The sequence below is a fragment of the Heloderma suspectum genome, chromosome 3 (genome assembly GCF_057233095.1).
Source record: "Heloderma suspectum isolate Gila_16-S chromosome 3, 16-S_ref, whole genome shotgun sequence".
NCBI classification, from domain to species: Eukaryota; Metazoa; Chordata; class Lepidosauria; order Squamata; family Helodermatidae; genus Heloderma; species Heloderma suspectum.
The window spans coordinates 323,213,626-323,235,225 of record NC_139460.1 but is presented as its reverse complement, the minus strand read 5'-3'; the positions used below and the strand labels follow the sequence as shown (position 1 = coordinate 323,235,225).

The window sequence follows — 21,600 nt, the reverse complement described above, 5'->3', positions numbered from 1 at the left end:
AGGATCAAGTGCTGCAGCTTTGCTGGCCTGCCTCACCCGTAGGGTTTCATCCCCTCCTGCTCTTCCGAGTGGCACCTGACTTCCCCCATTCACCTCCTTACCTGATTGGCGTGGTGTGGATGAGTGCAGAGACCCGCTGCATGTAGTCTGTGGCCAGCAGCACCACCTCCTCATCCTCCGAAAAATTCTCATGGAATATTCTGTCGAGGAGCCGCTTCCACTTCAACTGGCAGAGGTAGAAAGAACGGCAGTCGTTATTACCGGAAGAGTCCCCGGGAGCCCATCCCGTTCCTGCCCACATGGCCGCGGCAGCACCAGATTCTTCCAGACTGTGGGTGGCTTTGTGAATTGCCTTTTCATGCCTTATATGGGGCAGTGTGTGGAACCGGATTCAACCCTCTCAGAATTGACCCCAGTGGAGCGAGGATCCCAGGAGTCAGGTTCCTTGGAAATGGGTCACTGGAGACTTACGGTGTTCCTTTCAGCCCAAGGGCCAAATTCAGTTTTGGAGAAGCTCTCCAAAGGTGCATTTCAGTGGTGGGTAGAGCCAGAGGCAAAATGGGCAAGGTCCAAATACAGAACATACCAGCATGCTTTAGTTTTCCCCAGCATTCAATGCTTGGATGCACATATTTATTATCTGATGATATGAAATGCCTTGTTTGCTATTTTAGATTGTGGCAGTCTTTGGCTTTGAGCAATGAAGCTTGTAAGACATGGCTATCATTTTCCTTCTTCTGAGTGGTTTCCCACTTTGCCAGTTTCACTTGGCAGTGCGCATGGGGCCCCTAAGCTAAAGACGACCTTGTTATGCACATGTCCCCACTTCTGAGCAGCAAGAAATCAGGGACTCCAGCACTTATCTAGAGTTCATCTTTCCAAGACATTAGTCACTGGAGACTTAAGACACTTCTGGGATATAAGCCTAACCTTTATTGTATCATGCCTCTCCGCCCCATTTTTCCCTTACCTTTACCACGTAGCCACACGGCCTGAAGAAGCAGCTGGCGCAGCTCTTCAGAAAGTCTGGCAAGCCAAAATGCTTGGCTCTGAGGGGTCCTTCCTCAGAGCCAGATATGGGAGGGATGACCCAGGAGATCGCCTGTACAGTTCTGGAGGTGGCAAGCGGGTGCTCCAGAGAGCCCCACCAGCCACTCTCTTGCTGCAGCAAATGCCATGGTGGGAGAGGGCTGGCAGGGCTCTCCTGGTGGGGCCAGGGGTGGGGGTAGGGACAGGGGGAGCAGTGCAATTTGCTGCTCCTCTCACTCCACCGCCTGAGGTGGGGGCTTCATCTTGTCTCATGGGAGGGTGGCCCTGGCACAGATTGACTGTTACACAACTGACTTGACTTGCTGCTATTGTTCTCACCCCAGACTCTGTTAGCACATTTCTTACGGAGGGGGAAGAGAAAGGTAACCCCCCTTCCAGAATAATCTGGTGGGAGAAGACAAGATGAGATACCTGTGCCCATCAGCTGTGCCTTCTCGGCCCATCCTGGCTGCCCTTCAAATACATCAAGGTTACCAGCTATTATCTGTCTATTGTCGGGTCTTTGAGTGGTGTTGCTACAATGCCCAGAAGCTACAATGATAGCTTTACTTACAGAAATATTACAGTTGGAAGGGATCCTGAATCTGTTTGCAGTCAGAGGCACTGGGCTGTAAGGGATCCCTGAAAGATCATGCAGACCAACCCCAAACCCATAATAACACTGTAACAGTTGAGCTGGCCAAGAAGGACTGAATGCTCCAGCGCAAGCAGAAGGAGCTTTTTTTGTCCGTACAACTTATGTCCCACCAAGTGGAATGTTGTGCACCAGCCTTTTGTGTTGGCCCACTGGAGACTCACTACACCTCCTCTTCTTTTGCTGTCTGCCCCAATCCTGATGCTTACCAGTTCCACAACCCCAAACTTACATTAGGCGTGATGCGCTGCAGCTCCCCCAAGGTCACCTTGTTGTACATCGAGTTGATGTCCCTGCGCAGGTCGTCGTATTCCGAAACCGTGATCTGTGAAATGGGCGGAGGGAGGAAACGGACTGGATGATGCTTTGCTTGGGCTGTGCCTAGGAGCATAACTGGCATGAAGGTAGGGAGCTGCGTGTGTCCCATCACGTTAGGCCATTACTCCAAGGGTAGAGTAGGTGGGCAGCCAAAAGCTGCAGTAGCAGCAAAGGGGATAGAAAAGACAGCTGTAAAAGCCTAAAGGAAAAAGCCAGAGGCACCAGTGATTAGAGTTCCTAGAATCTTATCTTTATCAAGGGCAATTCATTTCCTCAAAACGTCCATCAATGAGAAGCAAGGAGTTCTAAGCATTATTTGGAAGTTTTGAAGAAATCAACTGCTCTTGATAAAGAGACAATAATTCAAATGCATCAGGAACTATAAACACTGGTGCAGCTGTCTTTTCTGTTTTGTTTAGGTGGAGATCCCTCAATCTACCTACATTTGACTTTGGAGATTTGACTGTATGAGTACAAATACATTTTCTTCATGCTAGTTAGAGAATAGTGGACTACCAAGCCCAAGCTTCCCCACTCTGGGGCATGCAGATGTGTTGGACTACAGTTCCCATCATGCCCAGCTAGCATGATGGGGTCTGTAGTCCAACACAACTGGAGGGTGCCAGGTTGGAGAAGGCTGTCTGAGTTGATTGCCCTGAAAGTTACTGGGAAAGCCCTCTTCTTTCTTTAAGAGTAGAGAAAGGTGAGAGCTAAATTTCTAGAACTATTCAACATTTGATTGCTAAAATGCAAGTGGCTTTTGTCATTGTTGTTAAATTAAACAAAATAAGCACTTCTGTAAACTGGAATTTTTAAATTTTGAGCATATGGTCTGTCCGCCACTCACTTACCCTGTCTACACAACAAATCCATTTTATACCACTTCGGTCCCAGGGGGAATGACCATTAAGCCAGTGTAAGGCAGCCCGCCGCTTTATCAAACACTGGAATTTAGCATCCCAGCCTCGGGCAAACCCCTCCCTGAAAACACCCAAAGAATCTCTGGCTCAAAACTTAGATGATCAATACAGATTTTGAGATCTTTGGTGTTTCAGGTGCCCATAACAAATTTAAAAACCTCTGAGGGATGCCCACCGGTGCAGACGTAACAGCTGAGTGAATGCATTTCCCCATCCTGCTGCACATTCATTTCAGTTCCGCCAGCATGTGCACAGGGAAGATTGGACATGAATGGGACAGGTGTGCCCAGCTCTCTTGGGGAAAGTGGTAAAATGAGCATCACTGCTAGTGCTGGTATTATTTAATTGGGCAGTAGCGTTTTGTGGATAATTGCTTTTAGCTGTTTTAAATTTTGTACGTTTTAATTCTGTTGTAAGTCTCCTGGAGTTTTTTGAGAAAGGTGTCTAAGAAAAGGTGTTGGGACTATGAGTTGCCACCCAAGGTCACTGCTGGGAGATGATCTGGCAAGTTCTTCTGGCTAGGAAGCCCTAGCCTTACACTGTGGTCAAGAAGGATGAGGATGCCACACACACTCACGTTGGCCAACCTCTGCTCCAGCTGCAGGATCTCCTTGGCTTTCTGTTCCACATGCTCAGCTCCCAGCAGGCCCAAGAGACGCTCCATGAACACCCGATAGGCAGCCAAGATCTGAGAAGGGACGAAGCAACGAAAGGACTGATGAGTCAAGTGCTAGGCCAGGTGGGTCCCTTGGAAGATATCTCGGAGGGCATGTTTCTCAGGCAACCCGCTTGGATTTCCAAGCGGCCATGGGGAGGCTCTGATGGCCATTTCACCAGGCTGATAGACATTACTTCTGATGTTCTGCATATGGCTCCAGGTTTCTGAGCCATGGGCCCCTCCCTCAGAGACTCTGCCTTCTCACCGCCATGGTCACCAGCTGCTATTACTCCTCATCGTCTTTCTCATCTTTGCTACTGTTTGCTTGCTTGCCAGGCAGACAGTCAGGGAGCAAGTAGGACGTGGTATCTGCTCCCTCTCTTTCTCACCACCACCATTGTCTGAGCCACAGTGAGAGGAAGTTGAATAAGCAGTTTGCTATGGTGAACAGGAGGAGCTACTCTAATGGGCTCTTGTCAGCAGGCCCTGGCTGGGGTGTAGGCCCTCTGTGAGGACCTCCAAAAGGATCTCTCCAAACTGGGAGAAGGGGCATCTAAGTGGCAAATGCGGTTCAATGTAAGCAAGTGTAAAATAATGCACGTTGGGGCAAAAAATCCCAACTTCAGGTATAGCCTGATGGGATCTGAGCTAGTGGTGACTGACCAGGAAAGAGATCTTGAGGTTGTGGTGGACAGCTCAATGAAGATGTCAACCCAGTGTGCGGCCACTGTAAAAAAGGCAAACTCCATGTGAGGCATAATTAGAAAAGGAATTGAGAATAAAACTGCCAATATCATACTGCCCCTAAACAAATCTATGGTGCGGCCATGCTTGGAATACTGTGTACAGTTCTGGTCACCACACCTAAAGAAAAGAGATGGAAAAAGTGCAGAAAAGGGCAACTAAAGTGATCAGGGGGCTGGAGCATCTCCCCTATGAGAGAAGGTTACACCAGCTGGGATTGTTTAGCTTGGAAAAAAGGAGGGTTAGGGGAGACATGATAGAGGTCTACAAAATTATGTATGGTGTGGAGAATGTGGATAGGGATACATTTTTCTCCCTCTCTCAAATACTAGAACCCAATGGGGTCATCCCATGAAGCTGACTGGTGCATAGTTAAAGTATGGAATTCACTACCACAGGATGTACTGATGGCCACCAGTTTGGATGGCTTTAAAAGGGGGATGGACAAATTCCTGGAGGAAAAGGGAGTCAATGGCTACTAGTCCTGATGGCTATATGCTACCTCCAGTACCAGAGGCAGTAAGCCAATGTACACCAGTTGCTGGGGAACATGGGTGGGAGGGTGCTGTTGTGCTCATGCCCTGCTTGTGGGTTCCTGGTCGACAGCTAGTTGGCCACTGTGTGAACAGAATGCTGGACTAGATGGACCCTGGTTTGATCCAGCAGGGCTCATCTTATGTTCTTAACCATGCCTACCCTCAATGCCTGCCCTGAGGGACAGGACAACCTAGGTATTGTGAGGGTAAGAGCAATGGTGTTCCCAGATCCTGCCATTTTAGGACAAGGCTGGCGCTAGCCCCAGCATCCTTGGGCAGCTGCTGGGGTCCAAGTATCCTGGCAGGGCTCTCCGGTGCTAATGGCCTGTCCTGGCCCCACTGGCTTTGACACCTATCATGACCTTCCCTCTCTCTCGCCTGCTTCCCTGGCCATGGGTTTCTTTGGTGACAGCATCTGGGGGAGAAGCAGCTGGAATGCCTGCTACCATTTTGAATTTCCCACAATGCACCACAGTGCCCAATGCAGCATGACTCCAAGGCATTGGGGAGGGGTTGTAGTGGGAGGGGCCATAGCTCAGTAGTAGGGCATCTCCTTTGCATGCAGAGGGTCCCAGGTTTGACCCCCGGCATCTCCAGGTAGGGCTGGAAAAGCTCTTGCCTGAAACCTTGGAGAGCCTTTGCTGCCAGTCAGTGTTGGCAATACCGGGCCAGATGGACCAAGGGGATAAAGCAGCTTCCAATGTTCGTATTGTGGGAAATTAAAATGGCTGGCGGCTTCTCAAACCCAACTGCTTTTGGAAGATAAGCAAACAGCCAGGAAAACCGTGGTCAAGGAGGATCCACTGGGGGTAGCCTGCCACCCTCTCTCAAACCTGGATCAGTCCTATTTGCAGGAACATTCCCATAAGGGGCTGGGGTGGGAGTGGGCATAACATACCACTGAACATTTACTTGTGTATACACACTTTTCTCTCACCTTTTCACTTTCCTCATCCTGTCCCAGGTAGAGAGTTCTCTCAGACAACGTCAACCCATCTTGATCGATCTGCCAAGGTGGAGAGAAAATATATCAGGCACTCACTCTGCGCAGAAGAGAAGGCTCCTCTCTCCCTGCATCCTCCCCCGACCCCCAACTCCCAGGCAGATGTTATAAAGTTGCCTGATTGCTTCTCTTGAGATTCAAGAAGAGCAATTAATTGTGTGCCTGGGGTGGGGTGGGGTGGGGTGGGGTGGAATTGCTTAAAAGGGAGAGGAAAGGAAAAGAACACCTTATTTCTTTCCCACCCTTACAACACCTCCTTCTGCTGTGCTACAGAGCACTTGAGGGGTCAGGTTTCATGCTGACTGCCAGTCCCGAATCTGAGAATTTTACTGTTATATGATGGGGGTGACTTTGAGAGTGGGAAAGAAAAAATGTGCCCTTTTTCATTTCCTTCCTCCTGAAATGTCCCCATATATTATGGGGAGGGGAGTTTTTAAACCACATTATATGCACGCACATACACACCACCCACCCTGCAAACCTAAAACTCCCCTGTCCAGCATACTTATTATAAACTATCAGGGGCCTGAGCAGGCCATTTTCCTCTCTCCCCCTGCCCTTCGTTTTATTCCCCCCACTCCGAACTGGCACCCTAGTACCAAAGACAAGGGTTCCTGAAAGTTCAAGATGAATGGGGAAGTTCTCTCTCTAGACAGTTAGATGAGTTACTCTACTATTTGCTCTTCTCTGTATCCTCAACATTCTGTCAGTTCGGCAATTTTAGTCTCTGGACTTAATGGTCTCCCTGCCCCCCCCCCCCCGGTCTGGCCTCTTTAGATGGTAACGTGTATTACTGCGCTTACTTCAAAATGTGGTAAGTGAGCCCTGCTGTGTTTGTGTGGGTGGGGTGTCCTTCCCATTCTGCTGAGTGGGGCTGCAGACCTCTCTCCATCACTGCCTTCTCCAAGTCTAGAAGCTCACAGCTCCTTCTCAGGCCGATGGGCAGGGTGTAACATCTCTTTTCCATTTCATTTACAAACCTCTGCACTTCTATGTCCCCAGGGAGCCCCTTGGGTATGTAGAAACCACCCCCTTATTTTTGGGTGGCCCCATTTCTCTTTCAGAGAGATAGGCAGTTGACCATCCAAGTCTGCTGTTAGAGGGAATGTTGATCTACTATTCGTATAGGGCTAATTATGAAGATTGAAAGGAAATAATATTCCTAAATAAACCAACCAACCAACCAACCAACCAACCAACCAACCAACCAACCAACCATCGAGCTTCTCCTCAATCCCAACGGCACAAAAACCAAGTTCCCCACTGCACAGCATGTTTTCCCTGCTTCACAAAATGTGTCTTGCTCCATACTAAAGCAAATCCCAGGATGAGGCCAGGACAGGACCCTCTCACTGGCAGGAGACGGCAGCTCTATTCTCGGGTATCAGGCCACCCTGGGTCCGTCCCTCCTTCAGCTAATTTTGTCATATCTCAGAGCCTTTCCTGCACTTCGGTGTGCCCCCTGCCCTCCGTCCTCTCCCGGATCTTTTCATTTCCTGCACCTTCCAACCTCGCCCTTTCTCTCTGTGGCCTGTGGGAGGCAATGGTGCCGTGTGCGTCTGCGCTGAGGTGTGGGTGATTTGGGCCAGGAGAGACACAATTATGGATGTTGCTTTCAAGGCAGAGACGGTGAGGAGGACTCTCTGGCATTGGTGCTCACTTCCTAAAAGGAGAGGTGCCTGGGTTTAAGCCCCTCAGTCAGGCAAATCGCCTTCTAGCTTGCTCCCAAATCCCAGACTCAAAGAGTTAGCTAACAATTCCTACAAGCAGTCCACTTTATCCACTGAAAGCCTCAGATAATAACGGCGAGAAATGAGGCAGAACAAACACATGATGCTGAGATGTATAATAATCTGATGAGAAAATGGATGAGTGCATTTGGCCCAGCCGTGGCTGCTGCCTTTTCGAGAGCTGCAAACGACCAGGGGAGAAACCGTTCTCAGAAGTGCGGGAATGTATTACGGCCCAACACGTTTCAGAAACCAACTTCCCTTTCCTCAAGAGCCTTCAGCAACGTGCAGAATCAAACTCCAGTCCTCAGCTCTCTCATTATGGAATCAAACTCCGTAGAGAACTGACTGAGAGAGCTAAGGAGCTGAAATCCAGGCACTTCTGAAATCTGTTTCTCTCCTGGTCATTTGCAGCATACGGAGCCTTTCCTTTGTGGCTTTTGCTGTCCTTTTTGGAAAGCACCAGCAAATGGAGACCTAATTCGTGCAGAGGCAGGGACCACTCAATGCACAGGGCACACACTCAGAGGATATGAACATACGTGTGTGTGTGTGTATGTGTGTGTGTATGTGTGTGTGTGTAGTGTTTTAAAATATCCAGGTCAGCTACTTTTTAATAGGTAGCTTGTTGTATCTAATCAATGTCCAGGGGAAGGCACTCTGCACATGCTCAGAGGCTGCCAGCTCATGCAATGTCAACTTGTGGAGATCTCAAGCCAAACACTCCTTCCTAGCAGACAAACCCACTGGGCTCCCTCCTCTTTCGCCTCCAAGTCCCTTCACGCTCCTGGATGCCGCTCAAATAAAAGGGTCTCCTGACAAGAAACAATCAGCTAATGGAGGCGGCCGGTGTCTGCTGCAGCATTGCCAGGGAAGAATCAATCACAAGAGCAGTCAGAGGCAGGGAAATAATTGATTTGTTCAGATCACTTTGGCCTCACTGGCTTTCATCTCCGGAGCCCTGGGCATGAGCCCTGGAGGATTCAAAGGGTCCCAGGAACCCCTGGAGAGATGCTCCGCTAGCGACAGTGCCTACAGGGCCGTAAAACGGGCCACGTGTCTTCTGTGGTTCTGTGGTGGTGATCCACAAATGTAGAAAAACTGTGAGCAGGATCTGAATTCAGAATCCTGAGAATTTTAGCCTTTAGTTTAAAATAAAATCAAGATGTTTTACAGAGGGGTGTGATTGCGTCTGATGGCCCAACTCCCACCGGCACAGACTCAAGGTTACCAGCTTCAGGTTTGGGGGGGACCCCCGGAAAAGCTGCCTTCAGGAGGCCGCCCTCCTCCCCCGCACTACTGTCACCGCTGCTCTCCCACTTGCCCTGTCCCTTTCGGCCCGATCCGTTCAGCCACACCAATGGAGAGGGCAAGGTGAGTGGAGACTGCTGCTCCTTCTCTTTCCTTCTGCCACGGCTCAGTTGCTTAAAACGGACAGAAGATAGGGTGGCCAGGTGTCCTCTTTTACAGAAGCCAGTCCTCTATTTGAGCGCTGTCCAGTCCAAGTCTGGTTTAAAGATCAAGAACCATCAGAAGGGGGGGGGCTTGAAGTGGCCCATCTACAGTGAGCACCTGGCCAACAGACTGAGCAGGCACACAGGTCACCTGGAGGGGATCTCCACGCGACGGGTTTAGTTCGCTCTCCACTTTGCTGCGCTTTTTACTGGAGTCGAATCTGCTCCGTCTGGGGACACATAGGGCTTGAAAATCCGGATTATCCCAAAGCTGGCCTGGGCTCTCAGCAGGTTAATAGCAGTATAGCTTCCAAATCCCGGGAAGTACCAGTTCCCCTCTACTCAGCACTGGTGAGGCAACTGTGTCCAGTTCTGGGCACCACACTAAGAAGGATGCAGACAAGCTGGAGAGGTTCAGAGCAGGGCAACGAAGATGATCAGGGGACTGGAAACAAAGCCCTATGAGGAGAGACTGAAAGAACTGGGCATGTTTAGCCTGGAGAAGAGAAGACCGAGTGGAGAGATGATAGCGCTCTTCAAGGACTTGAAAGGCTGTCCCAGAGAGGAAGGCCAGAATCTCTTCTCCATCATCCCAGGGTGCAGGACACGGAATAATGGGCTCAAGTTCCAGGAAGCCAGATTCTGGCTGAATATCAGGAAAAACTTCCTGACTGTTAGAGCAATACGCCAATGAGACCCATTCCCGAGGGAGGCGGTGGGCTCTCCCACACTGGAGGAATTCAGGATGAGGCTAGACAGCCATCTGTCAGGGATGCTCTGACCTGGATTCCTGCACTGAGCAGTGGGTTGGACTCGATGGTCTTCTGGGCCCCTTCCAACCCTACTGTTCTATGATTCTATGATTCTAGGTCACATGGCAGTTTACTGCGAATTGTTTGGGTGGCTCCTGGGTGGAGTCTCGTCACCGTCATCGTTTAGAGAGCCTGTCCACTCCTTCCCACTCTCACTGTCTTCCCCAGGATGAAATAGTATTTCCATTTAAATTATAATAATTATCTCTACATTTGCATATATACATACAAATTAGCATATGCCATTTGTATGCAGATCAATGTCCTCTTTTGTCCTCTGTTTGGGTGATTCACAAGCAGCCACCCTAGGGAGCAGACAGTGACAGCAAAGAGGGGCGTAGGCAAGGAGACCAGGGGGCTCCAGGGGACACGGCAGTGACAGGACCCCCTGCTGGCACGTGGGCCTTGGCAGGTGCGCAGCAACGCTGAGCCCAGATGTCAGCCTGTCCACGGAGCCTGTACTTGTGCAGGCTGTACGCACAAAGCTTCATGTGCAGGCTGTATGCATGTGTTATGCTGAGTGTGCAAAAGGCAGACTAGAGCATGTAATCCCCACACCCCTCGCTACGCCTATTCGGCCTTCAGAGAATAACACACAGTCCAAACCCATTGAGGTTACAACAAAGACTGTGGAGGGTGGGGGCACACAGGGCATAAGCCTCCCCTGTAAGATTGACCTGGGGTGTCTGAGCCCACCTACCCTGGGATGATCTAGCAAAGAACCTGCTGTTCCAGTCAAGGCTATCTGATCATTAATACACGAGACGGTGAGGTGCAGCTTGTTTTCTAGGACCCAGCAACCACTGCGCTGACCTCTTCGCTGTGCCTTAGGTGCTGAGCTTTGCTTCGGAGGGAGGAGCTGGGCTGAGCCAAGTGCTCATTTGTGGGGAAAGAGGAGAGAGAGTTGTGAAGGAGAGCAAAGAGGCGGAGCCCTGAATGGTGAGCTTTGAGTTCTGCCACTCCGTCATATCCATGAACTGTTTTTTCAGTACACTTGGGACCTCTTTGGAATTGAATGTTTAATGTAATGCTGGGCCATCTTGAGCCCCCCATGGGATGGCCACTTAGGTATCGCCCCCAAAGAGGAAATGCTTCACCAAAAAAGGGGACAACAATTGACCTAACATTTGCACATGCATATATATGGCGTTCCGTGCACCTCGGTGTTCAGGCGTGCTGGCCACATGGCCACGGAAGCGTCTTTGGGCAGCGCTGGCTCTTCGGCTTAGAAATGGAGATGAGCACCACACCCTAGAGTCAGACACAACTGGCTGGGGACACCTTTACCATATATATATATATATATATATATATATATACACACACACACACACACACACCACATGCTAATTTATAGATAATGACTATTATTTAAATGGAAATACAAAACATCTCACCACAGTGGAGAAGGCTGACTAAGGGTGCAATCCTATGCATGTTTAGATGGAAAAAAGTCCTACACCTCCCAGCATGCCCCAGCCAGCATAGCTCTGTAAAACGAATGGTGGCATTCACACTCTATTTTATTTCATGTATTATTACATGTATACCCCACCTCTTTTCCTCTGACAAGGAACCCAAGGCGGTGAACGTGGCCCTCTTCCTCTCCATTTTATCCTCACAACAGCCCTGTGAGGTAGGTTAGGCTGAGTTTCATGGCCAAGTGGGGACTAGAACCCAGATCTCCTGAGCCCCAGTCCAACACTCTAACCACTGCAACACACTGTTTCTCACACACAGTGGGCTCTGATGCTTGTTCACTGGCTATGATGGCCGGTGGCTTCTAGCTACAGATATTTGTGGGGTAGCCCATCTACTTGGTTGGAAGGTTGGTGAGAAATCGAACCATTTTCCTTTCCTAGGCAATCCTTCTACTCCAGCTTCTTGATTAACATTTGGTAGGGCCTCCTCTTTTCCTATTCTGTGTGACCAACACAGCTATGAAAACATTCTGCTGTGAGGCTGGTAGCATCACCCAGTTAGAAGGATTAGGCTTTCTCTCTGTGCCATTCCCCGCTTTAGCATACAATTGTCATAACGCTGACATAGCCCGTGTGTAATGGATGGTTTGATTCACAGGCCTATTGTAAACTGCTGAATTCACAGAGCAAGGTCAGAAACACGAACGTGCCTGACATCACCGGGGAGGAAATGAGCCTGCAAGCGCCATGCAGAGGGACATGGCTTGGAGCCTGTTCAAGATGTAAAAAGTGATGGTGAGGAGAGAACCAATATTATTGTATGAATCCTTGATTAAGCTGGGAATGCCACAGAGACACAGAGCAATCAGGGCTTAGAGGCACCCAGTCTGGAGAGCCACAGGTGGAGCCACAGGTGGAGCGGCAAGCCGGGATATTGCTAACACCCCTGCAAAGTGAAAAGGGGCATAAATGCACTGCCGGGGGTTGTCAGGGGAGAGGCGCCATTGTTTTGTTTTAAATGGGAAATTTAATCATCTGCAAAAGGAGAAGGGTACACGCAAAGATCTTTGAATTATAGCAATTTAAAATGATTGTAGCTGTTTAAAATGATCTACGGCTACAGTGCTTTAAGGAATCCATTGTAAATGTGAGGAGATGAAAGGAAGGGCTTAGCCAAATATAGTCATTATTTCTTATTTCCTTAAAATATTTCTCCCCCACCCTTCTTTTTCACACAAACTGCAGCATTTGTGCAGGGTTGCATACAGAGCCATTCATGCACGCACCCCCATGCCCATATATTGTGTTATAGTGGATATGACCTTTTTGGTTGTCTTTGGCTTAGTTAACAGCCAGAGTTGCTTCCTTGGCGGGCACTGACGCTTAGAAGATGCTTCCTGAATGGCTTTTGATGGCCAGTGGCTACTAATTGCAGGGAGCTGTGACATGTCCCACTTGCTAGATGGGGAGCTAGAGAGAAAACAGGCTGCGGAAATGTAGTCAGCAAAGGAGACAGAAATCTGGGGTTTCACAGCTGGCTAAGGATGTGTACGTGGGTGGGTGGGTGGGTGGGTGGGTGGCTGGGGGAACTGATGCGTTTTAAAGACAAGAAATGTCTATTGGAGTGTTTGCTGTAAAGTGTTTGCTATAAATAAATAAATAAATAAATGAGAGAGAGAGAGAGAGAGAGAGAGATTGCAAAGAAGCATGTGGTGTGATGGACTGATTGATTTGTGGGCCCGGGATTTCCTGCCTCTGAAAGTCATTCACAGCATTCTAGCCACATTAGGGTGCAATCCGAAGCATATTTAGACAGAAGAAAGTCCTACAATTCCCATGCTGGCTGGGGCATGCTGGGAGTTGAAGGACTTTTTCTGTTTAAACTGGCACAGGATTGCACCCTTAGTGTGTTAGGAACATTGGAAGTGGCCCTATATTGAGTCAAACCCTTGTTCAGGGGAGGCTGGTAGCTCCAGTTTTGGTGGGGCAGAGATTCCATTCTGCGTTTTAGTTACAACCAGCTAGAAGGCTAAAGGAGCTATCTAAGGTGCTGGACCCATTGTGGGGGTAGGGCTCACCACCTTGAATAGCTCCCTTAGACTTCTGGCTGGTTGCAACTAAAACCCAGAATGGAATTCCTGCCCCACCGAAACTGGAGCCACCAGCCTCCCCTGCCCTTGGTCCATCTAGGCCAGTATTGTGAGCACTGGCTGGCAGAGGCTCTCCAGGGTTTCAGGGAGGAGTTTTTCCAGCCTCACCTGGAAATATCAGGTGCTGAACCTGGGAGCTTCTGCATGGGAAGTAGCTGCTTACCACTGAGTTACGCCCCCTTCTTGCAAATGCCAGGTGTTCCTGTACCTGGAGTTTGCAAGAATCAGGGTAGAAGTGGGTGCTAAAACAGTTGGAGGGAATATGGTTTAGCCTCCCCTCCCATACTAACAGATGGGAGAACCGAGTTCGAATCATCATGATAGGAGATGATCATGAATCATCATGATCATCTACATAGCACTAGAGTGTTCAAATGGCCTTGTGTACATGACCTTGATGTAATCTGTACAACAGCCCTGAAAGGTAGGTGAGAATTACCTTGCAGGCTGGGGAGAAATGAAACGGGCTGAGGCTGAAAAAACTGCCTATGGACACCCAGTGAGGCTGCGGCAGAGACAAAATTCCAGGCAGCAGCCTCCTGATCCACACAGCTCCATCTCTTCGTCACTACAGTACGCTACCGGCTTCCTCCTGCCGTAGGTCACGAAGGGAAGATTAAGTACATCAGGGCAGGGCACAGAGACAGTAAGGGCTGGAACACAGTGAAGGAGCCTGTTCATCCGTCATCGTCTATTACAAAGGGCTCTCCCTTTGCCTGTTCTGTGAATGGGAGTCAATTCATCTTGACAGGAGGCTATTATATCGTTTCAGCCCAAGCTGAGCCCATCACTGAAAAGCAACCAGGACGGCTCCAGCTTGGGATCGCCGCAGAGACGCTCGCGTGCAGGCAGCCGGGAGGCCCATGCGCTGGCCCAGCGTCCTCGGAGGCAAGGTTGCGAGAAGCAGGGGGGAAACGCGCTGTGGTGCTGCTGCTGCTGTGGTGGGCAGAACCCTGTAGGCAATTTGTGACAGAAACAGGAGAAAAGGCCAGCCCTCCTGTTTAACTGAAACCAAGGAAGAGAGGGGCAGTTGCCGTCTGCCCCAGCCTCTCTGGAAGCCCTGCCCCTAACCAGGGTTGCCAACTTTTTATTTTTACTGCTGCAGCTCCTGTGCCTTTAACAGCAGCCTGTTGTGCAGAAACTACAAAGGTGAAAGCGATCCTGCCACCCATCTCCACGCTAGGGAAAAGCTTCACGTGCTACATTTCTTTAGGTTGCGCTGCTGTTGACGGCACGGGAGCATGGGGCCAGCAAAGGTGTTGGCATCCCTTCCTTTCAGGCTGGTTGTGTTAATCCAGAGTCATCCTGGGAGGGAGACCCCAGCGTTCGCTGGCATGCCAAAGAGCTGAACCTATCAGCACTTGCAGTCATCTTAGAAGGAGCCAACAAAACTGGGCATTATCCATCCCTGTGCTCCTCTGTCCATCCTCTGAACTCTTCAACACCCTTCCAACCTGGTATACACCCTCATTAACAATATTACTACTGCAAGTTTGCCATCTCTGGTGAGTGGCTTTCACATATAAGCTGGCCAGGTATCTTACATGTATATTTGCATATGCAAATGAGTGCCCTCCTTTGTCCTCTCTTTTTGGCGATGCATAAGAGGCTCCCCTGTTCACGGGTCAACAGAGGAACCTGTTGACCTGTGGCTGACAAGGTAGACAGGCAATAGAACTTCCATGGCCAGAAGCAGTCTATCTGAGAATAACACTGAGAACAACTTGACTAAAATGATCAAGAGGCTGGAGCAACTCCCCCATGAAGAAAGATTATAACAGCTGGGAGTGTTTAGCTTAGAAAAAAAGACAGGTAAGGGGAGACATGATAGAGGTGGACAAAATTATGCATGGAGTGGAGAAAGTGGATAGGGAGACATCTTTTTCCCTCCCCTATAATACTAGAACCCAAAGGGGTCATCCTAGGAAGCTGATTGGCGGAAGATTCAGGACAGATGAAAGGAAGGACTTCTTCACACAGCGCATAGTTAGACTATGGAACTCGCTACCACAGGATGTAGTGATGGCCACCAGTTTGGATGGCTTTAAAAGGGGGTTACCAAATTCCTGGAGAAGGCTATCAATGGCTTTTAGTCCTGACTGCTATGTGCTACCTCCAGCACCAGAAGCTGTGTGCCTATGTACACCAGTTGCTGGGGAATATGGGTGGGAGGGTGCTGTTGCACTCCTGTCCTGCTTGTGGGCTTCCCATGCACAGCTGGCTGACCACTGTGTGAACAGAATGCTGGACTAGATGGACTCTGGGTCTGATCCAGCATCAGGGCTCTTCTGATGTTCTTATGCTGGTGTGGGAGGGCTGCTTCCTTCATGCTCTGCAAGTGGGCTTCCCAGAAGGATCTGGCTGTCTGCTGATTTTATTTATTTATTTATTTATTTATTTATTTATTTATTTTTCATTTCATTTCATTTCTATACCACCCAATAGCCAAAGCTCTCTGATGGAATTGGGACACTGGGTTCTGTTTGGTCTGATTCAGCAGGGAAACTCTTATGTTTTCAACTTAGCACACCTGGGATTTCTTCTTGCTACAGACGTATGCATGTGTGTGTGTGTGTTTGTGGAGTCATTATGGGCACAAGTCATATGCTGTATAAGTGGTGTGACAGTTGCCAGCAGAAACCACTTCTTCATGCACTAGAAAGCTCCTATCATGATCATCTGAGAAGCTCTGTTCACATTACAAGTGGGACTCTGATGAATCTTTGTGGGATTGCAAAGTAGCCAGTGGTGTGCGGGGTGGTGGTGGGGATGTTGAAAGAGGGTGGCTGTGGGTGAGCAAGGGGATGGGTCACAGGAAGGTTCAGGTAGGTGGACATGAGATTTTGATGGTACCGATTTTCAGATGAGGCACTCTTGTAAAGGTGGAGGAGAAAGGGCAGGGATATGGATTGGCCCTCTGCTTACTAGCCCAGTCAAAGGCGCACTCTTGGGAACATCGGACGCTGCCTTATCCTGAGTTAGACCCTGGGTCCATCTAGCCCAGTATTGTCAACACTGACTGGCAGTGGAGGCTGGCAGCTCCGATGGCAGTGGGGCAGTGATTCCGATGATGAACACATTGCGCAAAAGTCGGGAAGACACCAAACAATTGGCAGGTGGGGCTGTGTGGGAAAGGGGTGAGGCTATGTGGGAAAGGGGCGGGGCTATGTGGGAAGGGGTGGGGCTGTGTGGGAAAGGGGTGGGCTGTGTGGAGACTCCACAAGTAGAAGCAACCGGGTCTGGGACTCCTTTGGGAAGCCTATTAGCCCCCTTCGGCTCAGCCCTCAGAAAGATGTATAGAACGGTTTGTTTGCGGCCCACTTCTGATGCTCTCCCATCCCAAGAGTGCTTGGTTATTTTGCTGCTGTTTCAGTCAATCTAGTTGTTTGCCTTTGATTGATTATGTATTCCTGGATTACAGTCATTGATTTATTAACGTTTATATCCCAACTTTCCTCCAAAGAGTTCAAGAAGGTACTCACCGTTGGGTCACCAATTTTATCCTCATGCTGATATCCATGGCAGAAAAATTGATGTACCCACTGAAATTAGCCAAAGGCAAAGGTAAAACATCTGACTTCTATAAAACATGGCAGGATTTTATTTTGTGTATTAATCAGGGACATGCACAGCAGAATTTGTCAAAGCCTTTCCTCAGACTATGGAAAAGAGACTAAATATAATCTGTTGTGGTGAAGAATTATAAAGAAAACCTCCAAGCAGCCTGTGGATTCCACCTTTATCTTGGTTTGTAAGATAAAGAGGAAAAAAGATACATATATGTTAAATGTATTACCCCCTGTCAATAACTAGATTTAAATCCAATGTGCTTTTAAAATTTATTTTACTGTTGGTTTGTTTAATTTTGTTTTGGAAAATTAATAAAACATTTTAAAACCATTTTTATCCTCATAACAACCCTGTGAGGTAGGTTTGGCTAAAACAGGGATGGGAAACCTTTGTCCAGCAGGCCTAATTTGGCCCACAGAAGTTCTCCATCTGCCCATGGAGCTTTCATGGATCCCTTCCTTCTTTGCTACTAAGAAACAGTGACTGGCCCCACATTACCCAGGGAGCCCCATGGCTGATTAGGGGCTTGAATCTGGATCTCCCCAGTCCTAGTCTGAACTATTTAGCTGCTTTTGTGTGTGCTATTTAGCGCTAAAAGCGGCACATACGTACATGTCTCAGAATACCACCTGGCAGGGAGGAACAGCAATGGAGGGGTCTTGTCTCCTTGTCCAGCTTTGGGGCTTCCCATAGGCACATGGTTTGCCACTGTGAGAGCTGGATGAGATGGACCTTTGGTCTGCAAAGCCGGGCTCGCTTATTTATTTATCTATCTATCTATTTATTTATTTATTTAAAATATTTCTTGGCCGCCTTTCAGGGCAGAAGCCCTCCCAAGGCAGCTTACAGCAATAAAGTACATAAAAACAATGACAATAATAAAAGTGATAAAAATACAAAAACAATAAAAACATCAAGAAAAGCCAACAATAAAACCAATAAAGCCAAAAACTCTTCTGATGCAGCCCCAGTGGTTCAGCGGAGGCAGGGCTCGCAGGGTCAAAGTGCCGGGACTTTTCGATTAGCAAGGTCAGTGACGTCATCTGGCATCCCCTCAGAATTCCCTGTTCTGTCTGAGCTTAGCTGCGATCCCCACAGTAGTTAGGGGAAAATGGACTTCCCCAGCAACAGTATATTGTTGTGAGCTATGCCTGTCGTAATGGAAAGTATTTTGGGGTGGCTTGGAACTTTTCTACACAAGGCTGTTAATCTGCTGTATCTACTTTCTGTTTGCTTGCAGAATTGAGATCTGAGCACTACATGAAGAGCGTTTCCTTTCCTGCTTTTCCACTACATAACCTGTAGGTGGCAGTGTTGTATAGTGGAATGGCACAATTACACAAGTGGAAAAGGCATTTTCTTTCACTTTCACAAATAATACCACATTTTCCTTGCTAAAAAAAAAACTTGCTGAAGGTGCTATTTAAAACAGAAGTGAAACTGGAGGGTCACAATGTCATCTAAAGAACCTGTACATAACCGTGAGTAGGTAATAACTAGTGCACAATAAATGCCTCCTGTAGAAAAGCTCTTGGTCTTGAATGGGCAATGAAGACCCATTAGCCTCACAAAAGACTTGCTTCTGATAATGAAAACTGATTTGTTGATAGGGATCAACACAGCTGCCTATATTTTGGGGATCTCCTTGGCTACAGGGACTGTCATGATGAGCGCCTGCACTTTAAAATTTATCAGCACACCACTGTGTAGCACATTAAGAGAGGGAATTGTTGGCACACAGCACTGGGTCATGTTGTCAGGGGTGCCTCCCACAGCAACTTCACCCCACAGAATGGGACCAGCAACTTGTAACATCCCTTAACATGTGAAAATTATGGTCTAGCAAGATTTGCCCATGTACGAACTGCATGCATCTAGGCACCACTGCATTGTGCCACTCCAGAGGTTTTATCATAAGCACTGTGATTTAAGGAACATTTTAAAAATCCTGAGATGGCTAATAAATCCAAGAGAAATCCAGCTCTCACGTAAAACCAATTTCGGTCCCTCTTGGTTGGGTGGAACGGAGCAGTATAACATGTTGACACGTGCACAAGGGGACGCGGAGCGGAAGGCAAAGAACAAACCCACTTGCTGGTCCCATAAATCTTTGGATTTATGGCCATTGGGGGGCATGCAGCCCTCCGCTCCTTCTCCCACACATGAAAGCACACAAATCCCAAGCTGAAATTTTACAGGTGCATATCTGTCAAAGGACACAGTCTCTCCCTTCTGCACATACACATTCCTTGTTCCAGGCTCAGTGAACATACCTGCCATGTTCCTACTGAGCCAGAGGATTGATTTTGTGCATCCCTTAAACATGTTCAATACCCCCGCACCGGGCAGGAGCCAGAGTATTGTACAGAAAAAAATGTTGGCCATGGAGGTCCCTGGATTCAAATCACCACTCAGTCACTATGCTGGCTGGACACCTTTGGGCCAGGCACCAGGGGCGTTGTTATAACAAGGCTCACCTGAGCACAGGCCCTGGATCTTCTGAGCTGTGCCCTGGATCTTTTGAGCTGTCCTAATTGCCCTTTTAAAAAATATTTCCCATTGACTTGCATTGGAAAACACAAATGGCCATAACCTTTTTTATTTTGTATGATAAATACATGAAATTCAGAGACCTGATAGCCCCCTTGGCACTGATTAAACCTACCCAATTTCAGGCAGTTAGGTCCAGTGGCTTTTGTGCTAGTCACAGGTAAAATTTGTGGTTTTCAAGAAAATATGTCAAAGCAAAGAGCTATTTTTTTTTTGTTCTTCCACATATGTGCATGGAATTTGGGGACCTGGCAACCCTTATGGAGCTGAATGAGCCTGCCAAAGTTCAGACAGCTAGGTCCAGTGGCTTTTGTGCTAGCCATGCATAAAGTTTCCTTATCTCAAAGACTAAAACAAAAAGTAAAAAAAACTGTCAAGCCACAAAGGGGATTAAAGATCCTAATCAGAAGGTGTTTAAGGTGACCATTAGGAGGTCACTATCCCTATTATCTGGTGTAGGTGTTTTTGTTTTGGTTTTTTTGAGGTGTAAAAAACCTTTCTCCCCCTACTTTTCTGCTCTCACATGCCCACTGTTGGGAGCTTGCTTGCAATGACATTTTGAAGAGGGAGAAGGAAGGGAAGAAAGAGCTCTATGTGAAATATTAGTATTTCACATAGCATCTGATTTCACTGCCTCAAACTGGAAGTTTAGTAGCTTCAGTACAGCAAAGGATCCAATCAGCCTCCACAAACATCTTTCTCCCCCTTCACTTTAATTTCTCCTAAATAGCTGTAGGACTCAAATAATCCCAAAGGGAAGGTTAGGACTATGTGGCGTCATAATTGAGAAACTGCTGGGGCTTTTAAATAGTTTCTACAGTTTTAAACCAGTGTGGTGTAGTGGCAAGAGTGTTGGACTAGGAGCCAGGAGATCCGGGTTCTAGTCCCCACTCGGCCATGGAAGCTCACTGGGTGACTTTGGGCCAGTGACAGACTCTCAGCCCAACCCACCTCACAGAGTTGTTGTTGTGAGGATAAAATGGAGAGGAGGAGGATAATGTAAGCCACCTTGGGTTCCTTGCAAGAGGAAAAAAGGCAGGATATAAATGCAATCAATCAATCAATCAATCAATCAATCAAATAAACAAGCTAGAAAAATCCCTCAGCCACCTCACCCCATAAAGTTCATTTAAGTATGTGCAATCCTTGCAAACCCTGCACAGCCTCCTAAATTCCTTTGAAGTACTACCTCTCTGAAAGGAGCCACTTGGCTTAGGGAATTCTCTCTACCCCCACCCCCATGCACATTTCCAATCACCATTCTTCTTTTCTTCTTCCTTCCCCTATCCTATCCTGTTTTTTCTTTCTTTCTCTTCTTTATTCCACCCAGAACATATATTGGGGAATTCTTAAAGAGAATTCTCTTTGGTGGGCAAGAGAAGTTCTGAACTGTATTTGACTTTATACAAACAGACAAGAGGGTTTGTTTTTCTCCTTCTCCTCACTCAAGCCTTTGAGAAGAGTGGGTTCACACGGTTGCAGAGAAACAAATCTGGGGCTGTTTTGTTTGTCAGTTGCCATTATCCGGCAATAGGAAGGGCTGTTGCTCCGTGGCAGAGCACAGGCTTGGCATGCAGAAGGTCGCAGGTTCAATCCCCAGCATCTCCAGGTAGGGCTACGAAAGAATCCTGCCTGAAACTTTGGAGAGCCGCTGCTGCCAGTCAGTGTCGACAATACTGGGCTAGATGGACCCAGGGTCTGGCTCAGTATAAGGCAGCTTCCTATGTTCCTATGAACAGAAACCTTTAATAAAAACAGGAGTTTGGGGTTTGTTTTTTAAGTGGAGGGGAGATAAATACTGCTCATTTATACAAGCCTATGTATGCCTACTCAGAAGCCCCATTATGTTTAATGAGGCTTACCCTCAGGAAAGTGTGCATAGGATGTTCTGCATGTTTACATGTTCTGCATGTTCTGCACGTTCACATGTTCTGCATGTTTACATGTTCTGCATGTTCTGCACGTTCAAATGTTCTGCATGTTTACATGTTCTGCATGTTTACTCAGAAATAAGTCCTGAGTTGTGAGCAAGGTACTGCAGGCTTAATAC

At 48.1% G+C, this 21,600-nt stretch overlaps 1 protein-coding gene across 1 annotated transcript in view; it reads right to left on the bottom strand.

Moving 5' to 3' along the window:
• ECEL1 (endothelin converting enzyme like 1) overlaps window positions 1–21,600 on the bottom strand; it is a 67,262-nt gene that overhangs the window by 26,414 nt on the left and 19,248 nt on the right. The window contains exons 3-6 of the mRNA XM_084847706.1: window positions 5,798–5,866; window positions 3,500–3,610; window positions 1,917–2,009; window positions 102–226 (exon numbers count right to left, since the gene is read on the bottom strand). Coding sequence (XP_084703832.1) covers window positions 102–226; window positions 1,917–2,009; window positions 3,500–3,610; window positions 5,798–5,866 — 398 coding nt within the window. The remainder of the gene's footprint in view (window positions 1–101; window positions 227–1,916; window positions 2,010–3,499; window positions 3,611–5,797; window positions 5,867–21,600) is intronic.